Here is a 23,502-nt window from a genome sequence, read left to right as displayed (position 1 = left end):
AATACAGACAAGATTAAAAGGGAAGCAATAAACTGGGAAAATATTTTTAAGTCAAAGGTTCTGATAAAGGCCTCATTTCCAAAATATATAGAAAATTGACTCTAATTTATAAGAAATCAAGCCATTCTCCAATTGATAAATGGTCAAAGGATATGAACAGACAATTCTCAGACAAAGAAATTTATACTATCTCTAGCCATATGAAAAGATGCTCCAAGTCATTATTAATCAGGGAAATGCAAATCAAGACAACTCTGAAATACCACTACACACCTGTCAGACTGGCTAGAATGCCAGGGAAAGATAATGTGGAATGTTGGAGGGGATGTGGGAAAACAGGGACACAGGTACATTGTTGGTGGAATTGTGAATACATCCAACCATTCTGGAGAGCAATTTGGAACTATGCTAAAAAAGTTATCAAACTGTGCATATCCTTTGATCCAACAGTATTACTACTGGGCTTATATCCCAAAGAGATCATAAAGAAGGGAAAGGGATCTGTATGTGTCCGAATATTTGTGGCAGCCCTCTTTGTAGTGGCCAGAAACTGGAAACTGAGTTGATGCCCATCAATTGGAGAATAGCTGAATAAATTGTGGTATATGAATATTATGGAATATTATTGTTCAGTAAGAAATGACCAACAGAATGATTTCAGAAAGGCCTGGAGAGACTTACACGAACTGATGCTGAGTGAAACGAGCAGGGCAGGAGATCATTATTTACTTCAACAACAATACTATATGATGGCAAATTCTAATGGACCTGGCCATCCTCAGCAATGAGATGAATCAAATCAGTTCCAAGGGAGCAGCAATGAACTGAACCAGCTACACCCAGCGGAAGAACTCTAGAAGATGACTAAGAACCATTACATTGAATTCCCAATCCCTATATTTTTGCCTGCCTGCATTTTGGATTTCCTTCACAGGCTAACTGTACAATATTTCAGAGTCTGATTCTTTTTGTACAGCAAAATAACGGTTTGGTCACGTATATTTATTGTGTATCTAATTTATACTTTAATATATTTAACATCTACTTGTCATCCTGCCATCTGGGGGAAGGGGTGGCGGGAAGGAGGGGAAAAATTGGAACAAGAGGTTTGACAATTGTCAATGCTGTAAAGTTACCCATACATATAACCTGTAAATAAAAGGCTATTAAAATAAAAAATTAAAAAAAAAAAGATTAGAAAGGAAACAATAAACTGGGAAAACATTTTTACAGTAAAGGTTCTAATAAAGGCCTCATTTCCAAAATATATAGAGAACTGACTAATTTATAAGAAATCAAGCCATTCTCCGGTGGATAAATGGTCAAAGGATATGAACAGACAATTCTCAGACGAAGAAATCAAAACTATTTCTAGCCATATGAAAATATGCTCCAAATCTTTATTAATCAGAGAAATGTAAATTAAGACAACTCTGAGATACCACTACATACCTGTCAGATTGGCTACAATGACAGGGAAAGATAATGCAGAATGTTGGAGGGGATGTGGGAAAACAGGGACACTGATACATTGTTGGTGGAATTATGAATACATCCAGCCATTCTGGGGAGCAATTTGAAACTATGCTCAAAAAGTTACCAAATTGTGCATACCCTTTGATCCATCAATGTTTCTACTGGGCTTATACCCCAAAAAGATACTAAAGAAGGGAAAGGGACCTGCATGTGCCAAAATGTTTGTGGCAGCCCTGTTTGTAGTGGCTAGAAGCTAGAAAATGAATGGATGTTCATTAATTGGAGAATGATTGAGTAAATTGCGGTATATGAATGTTATGGAATATTATTGTTCTGTAAGAAATGACCAGCAGGATGAATACAGAGAGGATTGGCAAGACTTACATGAATTGATGCTAAGTGAAATGAGCAGAACCAGGAGATCAAAAACGATACTCTATGAGGATGTATTGTGATGGAAGTGGATTTCTTCGACAAAGAGATCTGACTCAGTTTCAATTGATCAAGGATGGACAGAAGCAGCTATAACCCAAAGAAAGAACACTGGGAAATGAATGTAAACTGTTTGCATTTTTGTTTTTCATCCCGGGTTATTTATACCTTCTGAATCTAATTCTCCCTGTGCAAAAAGAGAACTGTTCGGTTGCACACATATATTTTATCTAGGATATACTGTAACCTATTTAACATGTATAGGACTGCTTGCCATCTGGGGGAGGGGGTGGAGGGAAGGAGGGGAAAAATCGGAATAGAAGTGAGTGCAAGGGATAATGTTGTAAAAAATTACCCTGGCATGGGTTCTGTCAATAAAAATTTATTTTAAAAAAAAAAAAAAAAGATAACTTGAGGTTTATTTTTTTCATTATTTCTCTTGATAGTCTATTACTTTTATGTCTCCCAATGAATTATTACTTTTTTTGTTGAGTTCTGTAAAATATTCCTCAAATAAGTGGATAGACATAGCATTAAAACTATAAATAAAAAATAATAATAATAATTTTAGATTACAAACTCCTGCAGAATAAGAATTCTTCTCTGTCTCATCCTTATTTGTTGTTCATTCTTCATACTCAAAGAGGACTGATGACATCAGAATATTGGGGTCAAGGTCAGTCCAATATGAGCTTGGAAGGCTCTACCACAGGTCAGGATCAAATAGTCCATACCATTTGGGATGGAGATGTCTCTAGATTTGTGCATCTCATGTTTCTTTACAGCTACTGCAATTCTGCTTTGCTCACCAAGCACAGCAATTTCTTTGCTATGGGATGCCACACTATGCCCTAATATTATGCCTAGAAGCTTAATAAATATTCATTATTTACTACACAAGATCATAAATCTATACACAATCACTTATCTCCAAAACTACATTTCTGTCCACTTTTTCCTACCTGTATGTTCATAACATACAATGTGTTCTATATACAATCCCTGTTCAACAGGAACTTTATTGCAAAAATATGGCTATGGGATGAAGCAAAAAAAGACAACAGAGTCCCATAAATTTACATACTTTAGAAAAGCTTAAGTTCTAGATTTGTTACTTTCTACAGAAGTGCTATGATGAATGTGCAGTTAGTGATATTTTATTGAGGAACTTTCTTAGTTGCTGCCCTTAACTATCATAAATGAATGTACTTTATCTCACCAAAAAACCAAAAAACAAAAACAAAAAAAACCTACCTACGTAGCAAAGATTTATTAATTCAAAGACTACTATTCAGAATTTGTGTTCCTTTGGACACAGATTAGACTAAAGTTTATCTTGGATTATTTAATTAATCCTTTCCTAAAAGATAATAGAAACTTTATAGTTATCAAGAAAAATTTAAAGTTATTTAAAACTTTATATACAATTGACATGGTAATCTAAAGTCATTCTATTTCCTATAATAGGTTTGCTAAGGCCCTCGATGTATACTAATTGTCTTATACTAATGTATAAGTATACATTAGTATACGATGTATACTAATTAATCTTAAGATTTGAATAACTAATAAAAGACGAACAGCGTTTTTTAAAAATGTTTTATAATTAATACATTTCATTAATTCAAACTGCTTTTGATCATAAGAAAGTTTGAATAATACTCAAGAGAAGCATTAAGTTGATGCTATTTACTTCTCTATCTCTGTACCTCTCTGACGTAGTCATACAAAGTCTAAAGATTGCCTTTAAATTATGTAGAATCAAACAAAGTAGATACACAAGAAAGAAGCTGCTCAGTTAGTTTCTCCTAATAAGAGAAAAAAATCACCTTTCTTCTTTATTAACCTTACATCATTATTTAGAATGATTAAGTTTCTCTTCAAGATCTCCTTCAATAACTTAACATATCCATGCAGTTTTTCTGACTGTATCTAAAAATACTTCAAAAAATCTTCCCTTGATTGTTTCTGTGACAGTCCCTGCTACTACTTCTACTTAGTGAAAACAGTAAGTTTTCAAACTGTTTCTAATCACAGTTGTGATTCTACCTACTTCAATTACTCCATGAATATAAATTAGTGAGGTTTTACTGAATGAACAATAGAAGAGATCAGATTTTATGCCCTGCACAGATAAACAGCATTTTTAGCATATTCTGAATGTTTAATTAATATTCATTAAAGACAAGAATCATAAAAAGCATGTTGACAATCAAAAATGTTTTCCCTTTTTTCTAATTTGTTACAAAGCTACCAACATATGCTTATCAGAATAAAACAAAGATAACAGCTTCTATAAGTAATTAATCTATTTTTAATTAATGCATACAATACAGCTAGACTTTGATGAGGAAAGGAATATGTACTATATACAATTACTTTCAGAAATAGCTTTCAGAAATTGAACTCAGACTCTAATAGAACTAGGTAACTTCCCACAGCCTGGTATAAAAATAAATGGTTGCGTATAAATAGTTGAAGAATTTCTCAAGCTCAAGCTGTGACTAGATTCCTGCCCTGTCCTGTGTAAATCCCTTTGCATTCATGTTTATTTTACCAAAAACTCTGTCTCAGAAATTCTGGTGCAAATGATCTCAAGGTTGCTTCTTCTATTCCCAAGAATAAAAGGAAGAAAGGAGGAAGAAGGAAAGGGACAGGGAAAGTTGGGGAATTATCATATTCCTCCAAAACAATATAAAGTCTTAAATTAGATGCTCTCTTATAACAAGAAACCTGGTGTAGCAAGTACTTATTCTCTATTATAAAAATCATAGACATCTAGAGGTAGACAAAATAAGATGAAAGGGCAAATATAGGATCAATCAAGAATTTAACTATGTGTTAAACAGTGGGATACAAATACAAAATTATTCTGCTATTGCATTCCACCTGCCCACATTCAATCAGTGCTACAAGTAGACTTCTTATCAGACTGAACCAAGAACATAATATGACTAAAAGTCTCCTGTAAAAAGTAAATCCTAAAAAAATTATTTTGATCCCTCAAATCAACCAGTACCCACACTACCTCCACCTACTCAGAGATGCATCTCATTGCCTCATAAATATATCACAAAAATTGGGAAAGGGGGAGAGGAAACACCTATATAATATCTTGTTATTATTGTTCATTCTTCATTTTTAAAAAAGGAGCAATAACACCATGGGGTGATGCTTTGACTTGCTTTGAAGTTGCACAAAGTTATCAGCCTTATTCTCCCTTCCTGAATCCAATGGAATCCATATGACTGAAAACTGCCCAGGATGCAATGGATAACCATGGTGTCTTAGATGTCTGACCAAGCCCTAAGTGCTCCACAATTTTTGCTTTACTGCCTTTATGGACATTGGAACAAATTGTTCTCATTTACCCATTCACCAGAGAAAGTCCTCATATGCTTTGGGTGAAGGTTCCCCTAATTCACCAATGAGTTTAAGGCCTCTCGTTTATCCTCAATCTGGTTAAGCCCATCTACCAAGACAGTTTAACTGGAATGTAGCTACTCTCCGTGTTGAAGATTCTTGTAGCCACAGCTGAAAATTGAATGCTAGGTAGATATCAAGGGTGATAAGCAGCCTTAAAAAGGACTCAGCAAGCCCTCACAACAGAGGTACTACTCCTATCTGACACCACATATGCCTTACCCATAGAATACATGCTGTTATCTGAGGAACTAGTTGGGTTTTTTTGCTAAGAAAAAAAAAGTCATCGAGGCACATAACTAAGAATAGTTATTCCTAATTAGAAGAGGCAAAAGAAAGAAAAAAATAAGAAACAAGTATATAGAAATCTCTCTAAACTTTCAATTCAGTTTAAAGTAAATTAAACATTTATAATATGGAGAACACTTGGAGGACTACAAGAATAAACAAGTACTGTCACTATTATATTTTCACAGATTATATTTTCACGAAAAATTCCTATCAAATAGAGAAAAATGTCAGTAACACAAATAACAATAAAAAATAGAAAAAAAAAGTATGTAAGAGAAGCACAGTGCCATGCCAAGTATAAGAAATAAAAAATCATTTCTAACCATTATGAGAGAATCATAGAAAACTTCATAGAGAATGTTATAAATGGTCTGGGTATTGAAGAGTAAATAGGATTTTAAATTAGCAAAAAAAGCCAAAGAACACATTCATTGTAAGATTAAGAAATAGTGAGTTAAGGCCAGGACATGTACAGGAGGTAGTCCACTTTCACTATAGTGTAAATATACGCAAAAATTTGTTCAGATGAGGTGGTAAAAGTTTGTAAATGACCCTGAATATGGCCAAGGAAACTGGACTTTATCAAATTCAATTCAACTCAACAAACATTTCTGAAATATTTATTGTGCATAAGGTGTTGAAGATAAAAAAGACAAAAAAGAAATAGCTCCTGCCTTCAAGGAACTTACATTCTATGGATGTATTAGGTGAAGCTCTAGAGAGTCACTGAATTAAACTCTCTGATTTCTAAAACTGAGGAATCAGTCAACAAGCATCTATTAAGCCCTTATCATGTGCCAAGTTCTATGATAGATAGGCAATAGTGACACAGTGTCTAATCTCAAGAACTCTGAATTCTGTCAAAATGAAAAAGTAATCTCTGTGTTTCAGTGAAGAGTAGCATGATAGAAAAAAATAAAAACTACATCAAGGAGAGGCAGAATCTTAAAAAAGTAAAATATATAGCAAAAAGAATATGACCTAGGAGCCAGGAATCCTGGGTTCTAATAAAAGTTCTGCCATGAACTGGCTTTGTGACCTTGGACTGGACATTTTCTTTCTCTGGGCCTCAGCAACCTGATCTATAAACTGAGAGTTGGATTCAATAATGTCCCAGGCCCCTTCCAGCCTGACGCTAAATATTTAAAAGTCTGGGTATACATTCTCAACAGAAATTGGTCACAATGAGCTCTCATTTCCATTATGAAATGATGGCATTTATAAGACAGTACATTTTAATTAGCAACAACACAAATATTACCATAATGCTGAGAAAGATTCCCAAGTCTTGAACTATATTGGGAAGCACAGACATGACCTGAAATACAAAATACTTTTAAACCATGGCTTCTTCCCTAGAACTGATGTAACTATAAATGACGATTTCAAAGTAAATACAGTCAAAATAAGTTTTAAAGACTGGAGTATGGCACACATGAATGATCTTCTTTAGCAACAGAAACTTAAAATATATCACACAAAAACGATTGCAAACTGAGGCCTTAGTTTTTAAAGACAAAATTACGAAATGCCATGTTGTTCACATGCATAATATTAAAGCAAAGAAAAAATTTCCTGCCAACTTCCATGCCACATTTATGAAATAAATACATTTGACAACAATATCCTGCTGCAGGATCCTGGACTGTGTCCAGAACCTAATGTGGCTTTGAGAATTCTGCATCAAGAATAAAGATGAATGAAAACATTCATTTAGCAATGAATTATTCGCTGAAGTTAAAAAATAAAGTCTTGAGACTCAAGTTCTTCTCTTGAAGAAGTTCTTCTCACTCCCTTCCATGTACCAAATACTAAACAATATAGGATAGAAGTAAAATGTCAAACCTCTGCTCAAAAGTGCAGTCAGTACCTGTCTCTGTCTTGCTAGAGAATCCTGCTGCCTGTTTGATTGCTGCCGCAGTTAATGCTAATCCACGACTCCTCTTCAAGCCATGCTGTAACACAGATTCAAACTGGGCACACAGACAAGTCACTCTGCAACAGAATAAATGATTAAACAAACCATCATGTGAAAAGAATAACAAATATCATGAGAAGAGAATAACAAACACATCAGCAGCAACATCCTGATACACTTGATTTGGACACTAGGGAGGAATGCATAACATCAATGTAGACATGGATACCAGCATACTAAAGGAAACACTTGGTAATTTAGTTCTGTGGGACATATCAGAAACAACTTTTTTTATGTTAATTTTACTTAATAAATGGGAGCACCAGAAAGTTTAACCATATTCATTGTACTTATTAAAACTCAGTAATAATTCATACAATAAGGGAAATGAAATTTGTACAACAAGGAAGAAAAGAAAAAGCCAATTTAGAAACAAATTAGTTCATGTGGGAGTGTTAATCATTTTCTATTCACGAGTTACAAATTTGGCTTTAATTCATTTCACACTTTTGCAGTAACAAGATTATATTTTCACAGATTGAATTTACAATGTACCAAGTTCTGGCTGTTTTTCAACAATGCACTGATTCAAGACAATTCCAATAGACTTGGGAGGGAAAATGCCATCAACATCCAGAGAGAAAACTATGCAGACTGAATATGGATTAAACTCCTTTATTTTTTTTCTTTCTCATGGTTTTTTTTTTCCCTTTTGGTCTGAGTTTTCTTACACAACATAAACATAGAAATATGTTTAAAAGGATTGCACATGTTTAACCTGAATCAGATTGCTTGCCATCTTGGAGAGAGAGAAAAATTTGAAACCCCAGTCTTACAGAAATGAATGTTGAAAACTATCTTTACATATATTTGGAAAAATAAAATACTAAACCGAGGGGAAAAAAACAACAATGTACCAAGTTAGAGATTGTATGGAAGTTTATGCCACGTTCCATCTACAACTGACAAACAACAGAACTTCCAAATTCTTGTTCCTTGCTTTGTTAGGCATATGATTGATGTTTTGCCATAGATTCCGTTTTATAAATTAATGCCAGAATTGGTAAAAATCCTCATCTAAAAATAGTTGGTAACCAAGATACAAAACTATCTAGAATAATGATGAGTGATAATGGTATGGCATCGTAATGTCTGGGCTAGCTTTCTGGAGGGTTTTGGGATCAGATTTGGTCTCAGCAGAATAATAACCAAAAGAATAATTTGGAATCAAGTCCAAAGTCTTTATTGTCTCCTTCAGTCTCCCAGTCTCCCCCAAAGTGCAGGAAGCAGGAGAGCAACCACTAGGCTGATCAAAGATAGAATGTCTGTGGCTGACTTTGTCCTCAGTTTAAATACCCTATTACAATTACATCAACTGTAGAATTATTACATCACCATATCTAAGCATATGTAAAGTAGATAACCATTGTCTCATCAATTCCATTGAGTAAATATCTTGTTTCAAGTACACTTCTTTCAAGTATACTTCACTTCATAGTTCTCTAGTTCAGTATGATTGATTTAATCTTATAACAAATAATGGTTCCCTAGTGATATAATGATGGATTTACATTCAGTATACTGTAATGAAGTAATTGTAATAGAATATATAAACTGGGACAAACTCGGCCAGAGAGACTTCAAGATAGAGACTCCTGTACTTTGAGAGAGAAGGCTTGACCAGCCTCTGGTGGCTCTCCAGCATTCCTCCACTGAAACCAAGACCTATTACAGAGGACCTCCAGAAAGCTAGCCCACACCCAAGTGAAGGAGACAAGACTATGAAGGAGCTAATAAAGACTTTGGACTTTATCCCCAACTAATCTTGTGGTGATTATTCTGCTGAAAACAAGGCTGGTCCTGAGACCTCCAGAAAACTAACCACAATTCTTACACTGATTAATCTAATATCAACAAAAGATTGATCAGAGGTATGAGATACTAAAAACAGACCAGTGAAAATCACAGTGCAAAAGCCTCAGCAAAAGGCAATAAAGGCCTGAATGGGAATGGTAGGAGTGGGAATGGGGAAAAAATGAAAGCAAAATTTTAAGGTATATTGTTGCTTCAAATCCAAGCAATTATCTATAAGTAGTTGCAGATGGTAACAACTATAACTTGCTATTGAAGCTAGCCAGAAAGCCAGATGAGATCATGGCTCATGACCATGGCAAGCTAGCAAATAAACTCTGTCCTAGAGACAGATCACTTTGGGAGAATTAAAACTCATGGGTGCTGAAGCGGAATTGCCGGAATCCCAGAATAACCCAAAACTCAATAACCCAAGAAAACAACAGGACTAACCCGAATATTCCCTATAGAAGTGCACTAAAGCCTAGTCCAAACATAAACTCTGAAGTCAGGAAGAAGAATGGAAAAATGGGAGGAAAAAAAAAAAGAATCATACCATAACAAACTAAGGATGCTCAAGACATAAAACTAGAAAACAATAACTCCCAACATCTGCAAACAAAGCCTCAAAGAAAATTTGAAACAACTTTGCACAAAAAGTATATAAAACTTTGACCAAGCATTAAATTTCCTGAAAATTATAATGGACCAAATAGGACACAATGGCTCCCTAAAACAACACAAAATATAAAAACAAAATCGAAATACTGAAAAAAGAGAATAAAAAGTAAGGAAAGTAGATCTAGGAGAGGAAAATCACTGGACTGAGGTGGGGAGAGGGAGAGAATCACTGGAATATCTGAAAGCCATGATCAAAATAAAGAATCTAGATATCATATTTTAAGAAATTTTCAAAGAAAACTGTCAATTAGAACCAGAGTGCAAAGTAAAAATAGAAGAACTGACCCAGCACATGCTGAAAGAAAACCAATTAAAATTTAAGACAACACTAAACACAGAAACAGAGGCAATCTGTACACTGTATATTTAATCTTAAAATAAAAGTTAAAAGGTCTGAAAGGTGTTCTTATCTTAAAAAAAAAATGGAAAGAGAAGGAAAAGAAGATAAGGGGTTAAGGGAAAACAGAAAAGAAGATTAAAAAAAATTCTTACATATTTGGGGTATATAAACAGAAATCTATACAAACAATAAGAAAGGGGAATAATGACCTAATATTTAAACTTTACTCACTCTCATCTTAACCTCTCAAAGGAGGAAGGAATGCATACCCCTCCCCACATACATATATAATGACACAAAATTGTGAAATTAGCATATAGTACAATAGATAGTAAGCTCCCTGAAGGCAATTATGTCTTTGTATCTTGGATGCTTGGCATCTATTAAGTATGTAATAAATGTTTATGGGGGAGGAGGGCAGATGATGAAGGAAATGATTTGAAAGAAAGCTAGGAAGAGTTATATAAATTGACTCAGACTAAAATGAAGAGAAAAATTTATACAATGACAATACTCTATGGACAAACAACTTTGAAATACCCAGAAACGCTGATCAGCATACTACCAGGATGCAAGAGGACTCGTGATAAAACAGGCTACTCACCTCCTAACAGAAACATGAAGAACTCAGTGCAGTATGAAACATATTTTAGATATTAGCTAATACATAAATTTGTTTTGCTTAACTAAATATGTTTGTAACCAGGTTCTATTTTGTTTTTGTTTTTTTCTTTTTCAACTTGAGATGAGAATAGGTGGGAAAAGGTAGATTTTTTTCGTTTAAATTTATTTTAATTTAAAACTACATTAAAATTAAATTAGATTAAAATAATTTTTGAACTGTTTTAACTTTCTTACATGTCTCATCTCATTATCTTGCAAAGAAACAATTTCACATTCCATTAAGATAAAAGACACAAAATATACCTATTAATTAATAACAATCATAGGAAGCTTAAAAATTATCTAAGACAACTTTCTCCTAAATTCCAAGATCTCAGATGAACATTCAAATCATTTAAACAAAAATGTGGACTGGTTTGTTGATCCATAGCTGAAAAACTTGTTATAATTTGCTGTCTAGTTGAATAAATAGGACTGAAAACGAGTAGGGTAAATTTATAAAAATATGAGTCATTCTTCAATTGATAAATAGTTAAAGGATATGAACAGGCAAGGTTTTAGAAGAAAACAAAATAATCTAAAGTCATAAAAAACTGCTGCAAGTCACTATTGATTAGAGAAATATAAATTAAAACAATTCTGAGGTACAATCTAATACCCATCAAATTGGTTAATATGACAGAAAAAGAAAAGGACAAATGTGGGAGACATTAATTGAGACATTAATACGCTGTTAGTAGACTTGTAAATTGTTCTGAAAAACAATTTGGAACTCTGTCCAAAGGGTTCTATAAAACTGTGCATACAAAGGTTCTGAAACCCAACAATACCATTACTAAGGTATTTCAAACCACTAGTAAGCATATTCCGAAGAGACCAATATAAAAGGAAAATATGTACAAATGTCTACCAATATGTACAAAAATATTTATAATGCCTCCTTTCGTAATAGCAAAGAATCGGACATTTAAGTGATGTCCAACAGTTGGTGAATGGCTGAACAAGTTGTGGTATATGATTGTAATGGAATACTACTGCATTACAAGAAAAGACGAGCAGGACAGTTTCAGAAAAATCTGGGAGGTTCTATATGAACTGATGCAAAGTGAAGTGAGCAGAACCAAGACAACAGTATACACAGTAACAGCAATATTATAACTACAATATATCAACTGTGAATATGACAGTTCCAAAGGGCTTGAGATTGAAAATGCCATCCACCTTTCCAGAAAGAAATTATTAGGTCTGAACAAAAATTGAAGCATATCTTTTTTTACTTTATTTTTCTTGAGGTTTTTTGGTCTGTGTTTTATGAGCATTTTGTTCAGACTTTTTTTGTCCTATTACCCTCATAATTAGTAGTTTTTAAGTATGACATTTGTTTTCAAATTTTTAATGATCATTTCTCTAGGTAGAGCTTAAAACTGTCCACAAACTTAATATCTCTGCAATGAGAATTGACAACCAGCTTATTTTGAGGACTCAGCAAATATTTGTTTTAATGAGCCCTGTCCTAGATTGCCATGTTAATAATGTATACTAAGATAGCAAGGAATGTTATACTTTCTACCACAATTGTTAAAAAGCAAACACTGTTTTAGCAAAAAGTTAACAAAAGCACTGTTTTCCCAGGCTGTAACCAGATAAACCTAAATTAACTTTGTAAGGTCATATCAAAAGGATCATTTAACATAGCATGGCTTTCAGAGGCCTGTTTGAGAAAACCAAGTGCATAAGTTAAATATGATATAAAAATGTGTCAGATTTTCCTTACTCAAGTAATTCTATAATCATCTGATACTCTCATAAGAATGATTACTCTTGCAAGAGTCAATTGAATCACAATATATCAGAAAAGGAGAGGTTTGTACATTTTTAAAAGCATTATATACCACAGATTTTACAAGAGATTTGTTTGAAATAGGTCACTCTAAAAAGTCTTGGATTAATTATTTAACTCTTAAGAATTAGAATATTAAGCTAGCTTAATCTTCAAGTTACACACAGAATTTTTTAAAACTATAATAAGTGTTCTTTTCTTTATTGCAATGATTGACTATGAAAAACTTTGGGAATTTAAAACTAAAAGTGTAAAAGAATGGGCATCCCTAAAGAAATTTTTTGTATACCAATAATACCTCTTGCAACAATCTTCCTACACTGTGCACACCATGGACAAAGAAATTGACAGAATTCTTCCAACAAAAATTAGGATGATCAATCTAAGGGTTGATCCAGAAGATAGAGATGGAGTAAAGTAATGGAAAGTGGAGAAAGGTAAACAATATGGAAGGAAGGAAGGAAGGATGGAAGGAAGGAAGGAAGGAAGGAAAGAAGGAAAGGAAAGGAAAGGAAAGATAAACCTATCAATAAATGAAATGCTTATAATTTTATATTTTTACAGCAATGACTCAAGTGGCAACATGGAGTTATATCATACATTATAGTATTATAGTATACTAAAGTATACATTAGTGGCAGTAAGGGTGTACATAGGGACAAGGCAATTATATTAACTTACTCCCAGGAAATACAACTAGAGGAAATAACTTCATTTTTAATGATGTGTCTCTTGTCTATTTTCCAAGCAGTGGTTAATATAAAACAAAATCATCTTCCCAAGAGAGTGGAAAAAAATTAGTTTCTCAATATAAATGTTATAGGTAACTTGCTGCAGATTAGGAATAAGAAAGTTGAGCCTATAATCTTAGTTCTCTTATTCAACAGAACATGGGCAAATTAAAACTTGACTGAACCCCATGTTCCTTATTTGTAAAGTAGAAAAAATAAGAGGATATATCAAATTAAATAACTACAAACAAGTGAAACAGTCAACAGCTCAAATACTCCACAATATTGGTTACTTGCTAGAAGATCTACTAAAGAAGAAGATCACAGAGGGCTAGCTGGAAAGTATCTCATAATCTGTGATTTCTCAGATTTCTTGTCATGCCCCTGTCCCAGATACTATAATAGTCTAGCATATGGCTTTCTTAAGTTCAATGCTGAATTATAACTAAACTGTAACAAACTAAAAAACAAAACAAAATTCTCACTATAGAAACACTTAGCTAAACAACAACTAATAAAAAATATGAAATTTTATTCAAATATTGATAAGAAAACAGTACAATACAAATTGGTGAATTATACCATAAAGTTCCCATAGATTTTTCCTATAGTAGTTCCCCAAAAAAGAAAATTACTTATTTAATAAATTAAAAAATAATCAAAAAATATAAGCCATAAAATTATTTACAAATTAAAGTGCTACAATTTATAAGTAAAAATAATTTGTCCCAGTTGGAAATTGGGAGAAGATAGGAATGAATATTATTAAACTCTACAAAATTCTAATAGGGATGACAGTTATAAAACTCCTTTTGATGTCCCCTTGCCTTGAAGCCTAGTCCAGCATGTGAATTCTGTGGTAAGGAAAAAAAATTAAAACCATATGATTAATATCTCGAGACATCTAGAAGGAGGAATAGAAATGCCTCAGGAAACCATTACAATTCTTAAGTTAAAAAGTGAATACATATGACATGTCTCAACTGCACTAAGAAGATACTTTTTCCACAGGAGATAAAAAGAAACAATAACAGCAGCTTTGGGGGAGAGGATAGTGGATCAATGAGGATGAAGAAACCAAGTGAATCTCATCTAAAAAGTTCAAAAAAGTCTTCCATTTCAAAAAAATCAAAAAAAGTCTACACCAAAACTTACACTGAATACTCCATAATGCATGGTGAATTTCCTTAAATTTAATTCAATATCATATTTGCATATGATATTAATTTTTATAGAGGACATGTTTTTCCTCAGCTAAGTACTCTAAAATTCTAACAAATTTATCTTTCCAAAAAAAAAAAATCTGTAGGAACATATGGTGCTATTTATGAAGTAAGGATTTCTGTCAAAAAGTCACAATGATGGTTTTTCTTACTGAATATACGAAGGTTCTGAACTGTGGTAGAGGATGTCCATAGCCTGCTATATAATATTCACGGGATAATTAGAAACTCTCTAAAAGTCCCTTTTTTTGCAGCAGCCAAAGTCTAACTGACAAACTAGGGAATCAATTTAACTAAAAATTAGCAAACATTCTTCTTCTTGGGGAAAGAAAATAAATAAAGCTGGGAAAAGGTACCAGTGAAAACTAATCAAAAGAACCTGAAGAAATTCTGTCAAACGATGGAGCCACATCAGTGTCTGCCACTTTTTCCCAGGGACACTTCCAAGAACATAAACTTGAAGTCAAAAAAATCCTCCCGTGATTTCCTTTAATATAAACATCTCTTTAAGGTTTAATTGCATTGACCCACTATATATGATGACACAACTGAAAATGAAAAAAATTCAAATATTAGCCAAACTATTTGAATAATGAAATAACAAGCATTTCTGAGTTATTATTACTTTCTAAACAACATTATGCTAGGCACTAAAAGGAATGAAATGTAAAGAATGACAATTACTCTCTACCCTCATGGAACTGACTCTCCATGTAAAGAACCCTAGTAAAGGAAAAAGATATATATAGATATATATATATATATGTATGTATATATACACAAAAATAGAACGTAGAATGTAATTATGGATAATAAAGGCACATGGAAAGCACCTTGAAACCACAAAGGATAGAGGAATTTTGTGTAAAAATAAAAGCTTTGAATTGGTACTTTCGACAGGCAGAGGTAGGAACAAGGTCATTTCAAATGAGAGGAATGCTGAACAAAGCTGCACAAAGTAATAAATGTTAGATATAGATAAGAAATCCACAGAATATATTTAATTCAATATATGTTTACATTGTGCAACTCTAGTAAGATTACAAAGAGTATGAAATAAGGCATAATCCCCACTCACATGTAGCTTACAATTTTATAAGAGGACAAGATATCTTTAAAAAAAGGAAGAAAAATTAGACAAATGGCATAAATATATTGAGTAGGATTTAGATGTGGGAGAAGGTACAAAGAAAAAAGTCATAATGAAAGAACTGATAAATACAAGTTTGTATAGAATAATATTATATATATACATGCATACATATATGTACATGGAAATACATAGATACACACACCTATTTGTGACTAATGGTAGCCATCTCTAAGACAAAAGAGGGGGAAGAGAAAGAAAAATGAGAAATTTACATGATAATTTTGTTATATATTTGAAAAGAATAGCAAAATGTACATTAGTAGATTGATAACTTCATGTACAATTATCCTTCTTATATACTATGTTATAGAAAATATTTATTTTATTCCATTAATTAAAAAGAAAAGAAAAGAAAAAAAGAGAAGATATTTTCAAGATTTCATCAGGGAATGACTGGAAAATGTTGGCATCACTAACTGAAATTGAGAAAGTCAAAGAAGGCAGAAAAAGTGACAAATTCAGTTTGGGACAAAATAATTGTAAAAGTTTGAATTTTTCAGTGCTTTAAAGTTTAAAAATATTAATATTAATGCTTGTGCTATAAGGCAGATAAATAAAGATCTCCCTTTTACAGATGAGCAAACAGAGGTTTACAGAAACAGAATAATTTGTACAAAGTCACCAAGTAATAAGAAATAAGATAAATTTTGACCTTGATCTCATTAATATAAACCGAGTTCTCTTTATAGTACACCATGCTGTTAGACATTCAGTTGGATTAGACCAGAAGGACTTGGAAATGTGACTTTGGGCCTCAGGAGACAGGTAGATTTAATTAAAAAAAAAAAAAAGAAAAGATTTGGGTTTCATCCTCAAAATATCAAAATTAAGGCTGTGAGAGTGGATGAGAAGATAAAGAGAGACTAGGAAAAAAACTATTAAGAACAAAGCTCAACTATAAACCCATGCACATCCTTTGACCCAACAACACAATCAATGTTCTGTATCCAGAGATGAAGAAAAAGGCAAAAGACTTATTTGTACAAAAATATGTACAGCACTTCTTTTTGTGGTAGCAAAGAATTAGAAATTGTGGGGATACCTACGAACTGGGAATGCCTAAACAAGTTGTGGTATGTGATAATGAAGGAATACTACTGGGCCATAAGAAGCAATGAGCAGGATAGTTTCAGAAAAACCTGGGAAGTCTCAATTTGGAATGATGCAAATTCAAGGAAGCAGAACCAGAGTTACATAACAGCAATATTGTAGTAATGATCAACTATGAAAGACCTAGCTACTCTGACCAAGCCAATGATCCAAAACTATTCCAAAATACCATCTATATAAAATGCTACTCACTTCCAAGAGAGCACAGATGAACTCCACAGATTTAAGCTTATTTTTTTCACTTTCTTTATTTTTCCTGGTCTGTGTGGGTCTATGTGTGTTTTTTCTGGCAATATATCTAATATAGAATTATGTTTTGCATGACTTCACATTATACATGTATATTGCTATCATATTGTTTGCCGGAGGGAAGGACAGGAAGAAGGTAGAGAACTTGACATTCAAAACTTGAAAAGATTAAAGTTTGTTAAAAGTTTACTTTAATTGGCAAATATTTAAGAATTTTTTTTTTTTTAAATTTAAAGAGATATAAGATTTCCCCTAACAACTATTTTGGCTACATTCCATAAGTTTTGGTATATTATCTCATTATTATCATTCTCTTGGATAAAATTATTGTTTCTATGATTTGTTGTTTCATCCACTCATTTTTTAGAATTCTATCATACCTTGGCCCTTCATTAAATGTAATTTTTATTGCATCATGATGTGAAAAGGATGCATTTACTATTTCTGCCTTTCTGCATTTGATTGTCATATCAATCAAATTTTTTTTAATGCCCTAATACTTCGTCAATTTTTGTGTAGATGCCATGTACTCCAGAGAAATGGTATATTTCTTTCTATTCCCATTCAATTTTCTCCAGAATTCTATCATACCTAAGTTAACTAAGCTTCTATTAACCTCCCTAATTTCTGTGTTTATTTTGTTTAGATTTATCTAATTATGAGAAGGGGAGGTTGAGTACCACACTAATATGGTACTCAACCTCCCCTTCTCATAATTAGATAAATTATGCTGTCTATTGCTTCTTGTTAACTGGTTTAACTTCTCTAAGAATGTGAATGCTATATCACTTGGTGAACAAATGTTTAGTATTAATATTACTTCATTATCTATGGTACCCTTTACCAAGATGCAGTTTCCTTCCTTATCTCTTTTAATTAAATCTATTTTTGCTCTTCCTTTTTCTGAGATCAGAACTTATAACTCAGATTTTTTTTGCTTCAGCTGAAGCCAAAATAGATTCTCTTCCAGGCTTTTATCTTTACTCTGTATACATCTTCCTGTTTCAAATGTATTTCTTGTGAACACAAAGTAGGATTCTAGTTTTAATCCACGCTGCTATCTATTTCCTTTTTATGGGAGACTTCATCCCAATCACATTAACAGTTATTTAACTAGTCTTATATTTCTCTCCATCCTATTTTCTCCCTATATATACTTTTTTTTCTCTTTTCACCCCATCCCTCCTTAGTAGTGTTTGTTTCAGACCAACTCCTCACTCAGTCTGCCCTCTCTATCACCCCTCTTCCCTTCTCTTATTATTTCTCCAAGTTCTACCCTCCCTTCTATCTAGCCCCTTCCTTTTCTTTCTCTGATATACTTAATGAATTATGTTATTCCCTTTTTGAGCCAAAACTGATGAGATTAAATTTCAAATAGTGTTCATCTCCCTCTCTTCTTTCCTTCTACTATAAAGGCCTTTTTTCTGCCTCTTCAAATGATCTAATTTATCGCATTTTTGCCTTCCCTTTCTTCTTTCTCCCAGTACAAATCTTTTTCCATCCCTTCTTTACCATCATTACTCAGAGTCCATTTATACCTACACCCTCTATGTCCCCCTCTAACTTTTCTGATAAAAAATACACTTCATGAAGTTACAATTATCATTTCCCCATGAAAGGATGTAAACAATTTAACCTTTAAATAATGTGGCTTTTTCTCTTTCCTGTTCACCTCTTTATGCTTCTCTTGAGTCCTATGATTATAGTTCAAATTTTCTCTTTACTTCTGGTGTTTTCAATAGAAATTATTGAAAGTCCCCTACTTCAATGAAGATCAATCTCCACCCCTGAAAGATGATGCTTAGTCTTACTAGGTAGTTGATTCTTGGTTTTAATCCAAGGATCTTAACCTTCTGGAATACAGTATTCCAGGCCTTCCAATCATTTATTGTAGACCCTACGAAATCCTGAGTAATTCTGACTGTGACTCTTATTCAATACTTGAATTGTTCGGGGGGGTTTTGATCGCTGGATTCTTTCAATGACTGTTTTGTTTTCTGGTTCTAATACATTAGGGCAGGTTCCCTTTGAGAATCTATCCAGGCACTTTTTTTGCTTGTGGACTTCAGGTAGTCCAATAATTTTTAAATTGTATTTCTTGGATCTGTTTTCCAGATCAGCTGTTTTTCCAATGAGGTAGTTTACATTTTCTTCTATTTTTATCATTTTGTTGGCTTTGTTTGACTGATTCTGATGTTTTCTTCCCTCCTAACCTTCTTTCCTTCTTCCTTTTCTTTCTCCTTCTTTCATAAGTATATTTGGCAGGAGCGAAGTCCAAATCAAATACTTAAGTAATCTCATTTTAGAAAAAGAAATTTTAAAAGCCATCAATGAACTCCCTCAGAAAAAATCTCCAGGACCAGATGGATTTGCAAATAAACTATATCAAACATTTGAAGAACAATCAATTCTAATACTATATAAACTACTTGGAAAAATAGGCAAAGAAGGAATCCTGCCAAATTCCTTCCATGACAAAAATGTGGTATTGATATCTAAACTAGGAAGACTCAAAGCAGAGAAAGAACATTATAGACTAATCTCCCTAATAAATATTGATGCAAAAATTTTAAATAAAATATTAGCAAAGAGAATACAACTTATCAGCAGAATAATACAATACAAACTCATGGGATTTATGCCAGGAATGCAAGACTGTTTCAATATCAAGAAAACTATTGGCATAATTAACCATAACAAAACTAACAGAAATCATATGATAATCTCAATAGATGCAAAAAAAGTTTGATAAAATATAGCACCATGCTTATTAGAAAACACTAGAGAACAAAAGAATGAAGTTTTCCTTAAAATGTTAAGTAGTATCTATCAAAAACCAAGAGCAAGCATTATTTGTAATAAGGAAAAGCTATCAGCATTCCCAGTAAGAGCAGGGGTGAATCAAGGATGTCCACTATCACCACAATTATTTGATATTATACTAGAAATGTTGGATCTAACAATAAGAAAAGAGAAAGAAATAGAAGAACCCAGAATAGGCAATGAAGAAACAAAATAACTACTCTTTGCAGATAATATGATGATATATTTAGAGACCCCTAAAAAAATCAATCAAAAACTACTCCAGATGATTTTAGAGAGGTCTGGAGAGACTTACACGAACTGATGCAAAGTGAAATGAGCAGAACCAGAAGATCATTGTACACAGCAACATCAACATTATATGACAATCAATTCTAATGAATGTGACTTGTTCCAACAAAGAGATGATTGATGCCAGTTCTGAAGAATTTGTGATGAAGAAAGCCAGAGAGAGGGCTGTGGGAATGGAATGTGGAGCACAACAACAGTCTCACTTTTTTTTGATGTTGTTCGCTTGCATTTTATTTTCTTCCTTATTTTCTTTCCTTTTTGATCTGATTTTTCTTGTGCAACAAGAGAATTGTATAAATATGTTTACACATATTGGATTTAACACATTTTAATATGTACAACATATATTGGATTGCATGCCATCTAGGGGAAGAGGTGGGGAAAAGGAGGGGAAAAAACACAAGGCTATGCAAGGATCAATGTTGAAAAATTATCTGTGCATATGTTTTGAAAATTAAAAGCTTTTAAAAAAAAAGAAAGAAAAGAAATCCATATTATCAATATTAACATGGGAAAAAAGTCAGTATTTCTCTATGTTACTAACAAAGCCCAGAAGCAAGAGATAGAAAGAGAAATTCCATTTAAAATAAACATAGACAAAATAAAATATTTGGGTGTCCATCTGCCAAGACAAACCCAAGAACTATGTGAACACAATTACAAATCACTTTTCAAACAAATAAAGTCAAACCTAAACAAATGGAAAAATATCAATTGTTCATGGATAGTCCAGGTTAATATAATAAAAATGGCAATTTGATTGAAATTAGTCTATTTATTCAGTGCCATACCAATGAAACTGGCAAAAAATTATTTTACAGAGCTAGAAAACATAATAAAATTCATCTGGAAAAACAAAAGGGCATGAATAGCAAAGGAAATAGGGAAAAAAATGCAAAGGATGGTAGTCTAGCAGTACTAGACCTAAAATTCTATTGTAAAACAACAGTTATCAAAACCATATGGTAAGGGCTAAGAAATAGAGTGGTAGATCAGTGGAATATGTCAGATCCACATGACACAATAACCAAAGATTATAATAATCTAACGTTTGATAAACCCAAAGCCTCCAGCTTCTGGGATAAAAATTATTTGACCAAATTTTTTTGCTAGCAACACTGAAAAATAATATGTCATTAGACCTACATCTCATCTCACAGCCCATATCAAAATAAGGTCAAAATGGATATATAATTTAGGTATAAAGGGGTGATACTATAAGCAAATTAGGAGAGTAAGGGATAGTTTACCTATCAGATTTTTGGAGTAGGGAGTAATTTGTGGCCAAAGGAGAACATTATGAAATGTAAAATGTACATCTTGGATTACATTAAATTTAAAAAGATTTTATACACACAAAACAAATGCAGCCAAGATTAAAAGGGAAGCAGAAAGCTGGGGGGGAGAGGAGGGTGCGGGAGGGAAAGAGGTGATTTTATAGCCATATAGTGTTTATAGATCTCATTTCTTTTTTTTCCCATAATTTCTTTTTTTCATTAATTTTTTTTATTTTCAAAATACATGCATGGATAAATTTTCAACACTGATCCTTGCAAAACCTTGTGTTCCAAAATTTCCTCTACTTCCTCCCATCCCCTCCCCTAGATGCAAATAATCCAATATATGTTAGACATGTTAAATCCAATATATGTATACATATTTATACAATTATTTTGCCGCACAAGAAAAATCAGTCAAAAAGGAGGAAAAAATGAGAAAGAAAACAAAATGTAATCAAACAACAACAAAAAGAGTAAAAATGCAGTTCCCACAGTCCTCTCTCTGGGTGTAGATGGCTCTCTTCACAAGATCATTGGAACTATACAGGCTGCATTTCTAAAATATATAGAGAACTGATCCAAATTTTAAGAAAATAAGCTATTTCCCCTTTTATAGATGATCAAAGTATATGAAAAGACAGTTTTCAGATGCAGAAATTGAGACCACCTATAGTGATATGAAAAAATGCTCTAAATTACTATTGATTATAGAAATGCAAATTCAAAAAAAAAAAAAAAAAAAGAATAGAGGCCTAAAGAATTGAGGACAGGGCAGAGGCAAGATGGCAGAGAGCAGACAGGTCTTTGTCTGAACTCTTCCTGGCTTCCCTTAGATCAACACCAGATCAAGCCTCTGAATGGGTTTTGGAGCGACAGACACCACATATATTTGGAGTGTAACAAATTTCCAGCAGAAGATAATTTCGGAAGAATTTCAGGCAAGATCTGTTTCGATTGGGCAGAAGGGTGTTGCAACCTCACAAAGGCACAATGCAGTGCAAGGAGACCCAAGGCAGAGAGGCTTTCATGCCAGTGTATGTAGTAGGAATCTTAGCAACTTTTGCTACTGTCTCCTGGATCAGAAGCCAGTGAATCATCAGACTAGCTGTGAGGCATCCAACACAACTATAGAAGACAAATATAACTCCAGTATAACCCCAGCATGTGTAAGACTTGATCACACCCACATAGCATGAGAAGGAAGCCAGCCACACAGACCAAAGCCCCTGCTATTTGTAGAAGACTGGAACAATCTCCACTTTGCCCTAAGAGCAGACATCAACCTTTAAAAATAAGCAAGAGTTCTGTCCATACATAGCCTTTACAGAGACAAGGAAGAACAGACTTCAAATCCTAAGGACACTAAAGCCTCAAAGGGTGATCTAAGTTGGTCTTCATCTTACAAAGGCTTTTAAAAGAATTCAAAAAGCTAATTAAAAGAGTTAGAAGAAAAATGGGGAAAGGAAATGAGAGTTTTGGAAAAGGAAACATAGAAATTGAAGAAAATCACTCCTTAGAAAATAGTTTTGGCAAAATAGTAAAAGAATAACTCCTTGAAAAATAGAATTAGTAGAATGAAAAAAATTCAATGAACAAAACAACTCTTTTAAAAGTTTAATTGGTCAAATGCAAAAGAAAATAAAAAAAGTAACTTAAGAAAATAATTCATTAAAATTAAAATAAAACAAATGGAAACAAATGATTCAATGAGACATCGAGAATCAAATTAAACCAAAAAAATAAGTTCAACTCTTGACTTAGACACT

The 23,502-nt window shown here is 33.0% G+C and overlaps 1 protein-coding gene across 6 annotated transcripts in view; it reads right to left on the bottom strand.

The window, feature by feature from the left end:
- Positions 1-23,502, bottom strand: part of SNX29 (sorting nexin 29) — a 629,780-nt gene that overhangs the window by 571,442 nt on the left and 34,836 nt on the right. For 4 of the 6 annotated variants that reach the window (XR_004230463.1, XM_031944363.1, XM_012542944.3 and 1 more), the window contains exon 4: positions 7,493-7,617. The exons of 1 other annotated variant lie outside the window; for it this stretch is intronic. Coding sequence is in view for 3 of the 5 variants with exons in the window: in XM_031944363.1 (XP_031800223.1) it covers positions 7,493-7,617 (125 nt within the window). In the remaining 2 variants the exon portion in view is untranslated. Of the gene's footprint in view, positions 1-7,492; positions 7,618-23,502 lie in introns of those variants that run through there. One more of the 6 variants, XM_031944397.1, reaches the window with a different exon arrangement.

This window comes from Sarcophilus harrisii, chromosome 1 (genome assembly GCF_902635505.1).
Source record: "Sarcophilus harrisii chromosome 1, mSarHar1.11, whole genome shotgun sequence".
Classification (NCBI taxonomy): Eukaryota; Metazoa; Chordata; class Mammalia; order Dasyuromorphia; family Dasyuridae; genus Sarcophilus; species Sarcophilus harrisii.
Note: the sequence above shows the minus strand (reverse complement) of the source record. Positions and strands in the feature narration are given on the sequence as shown.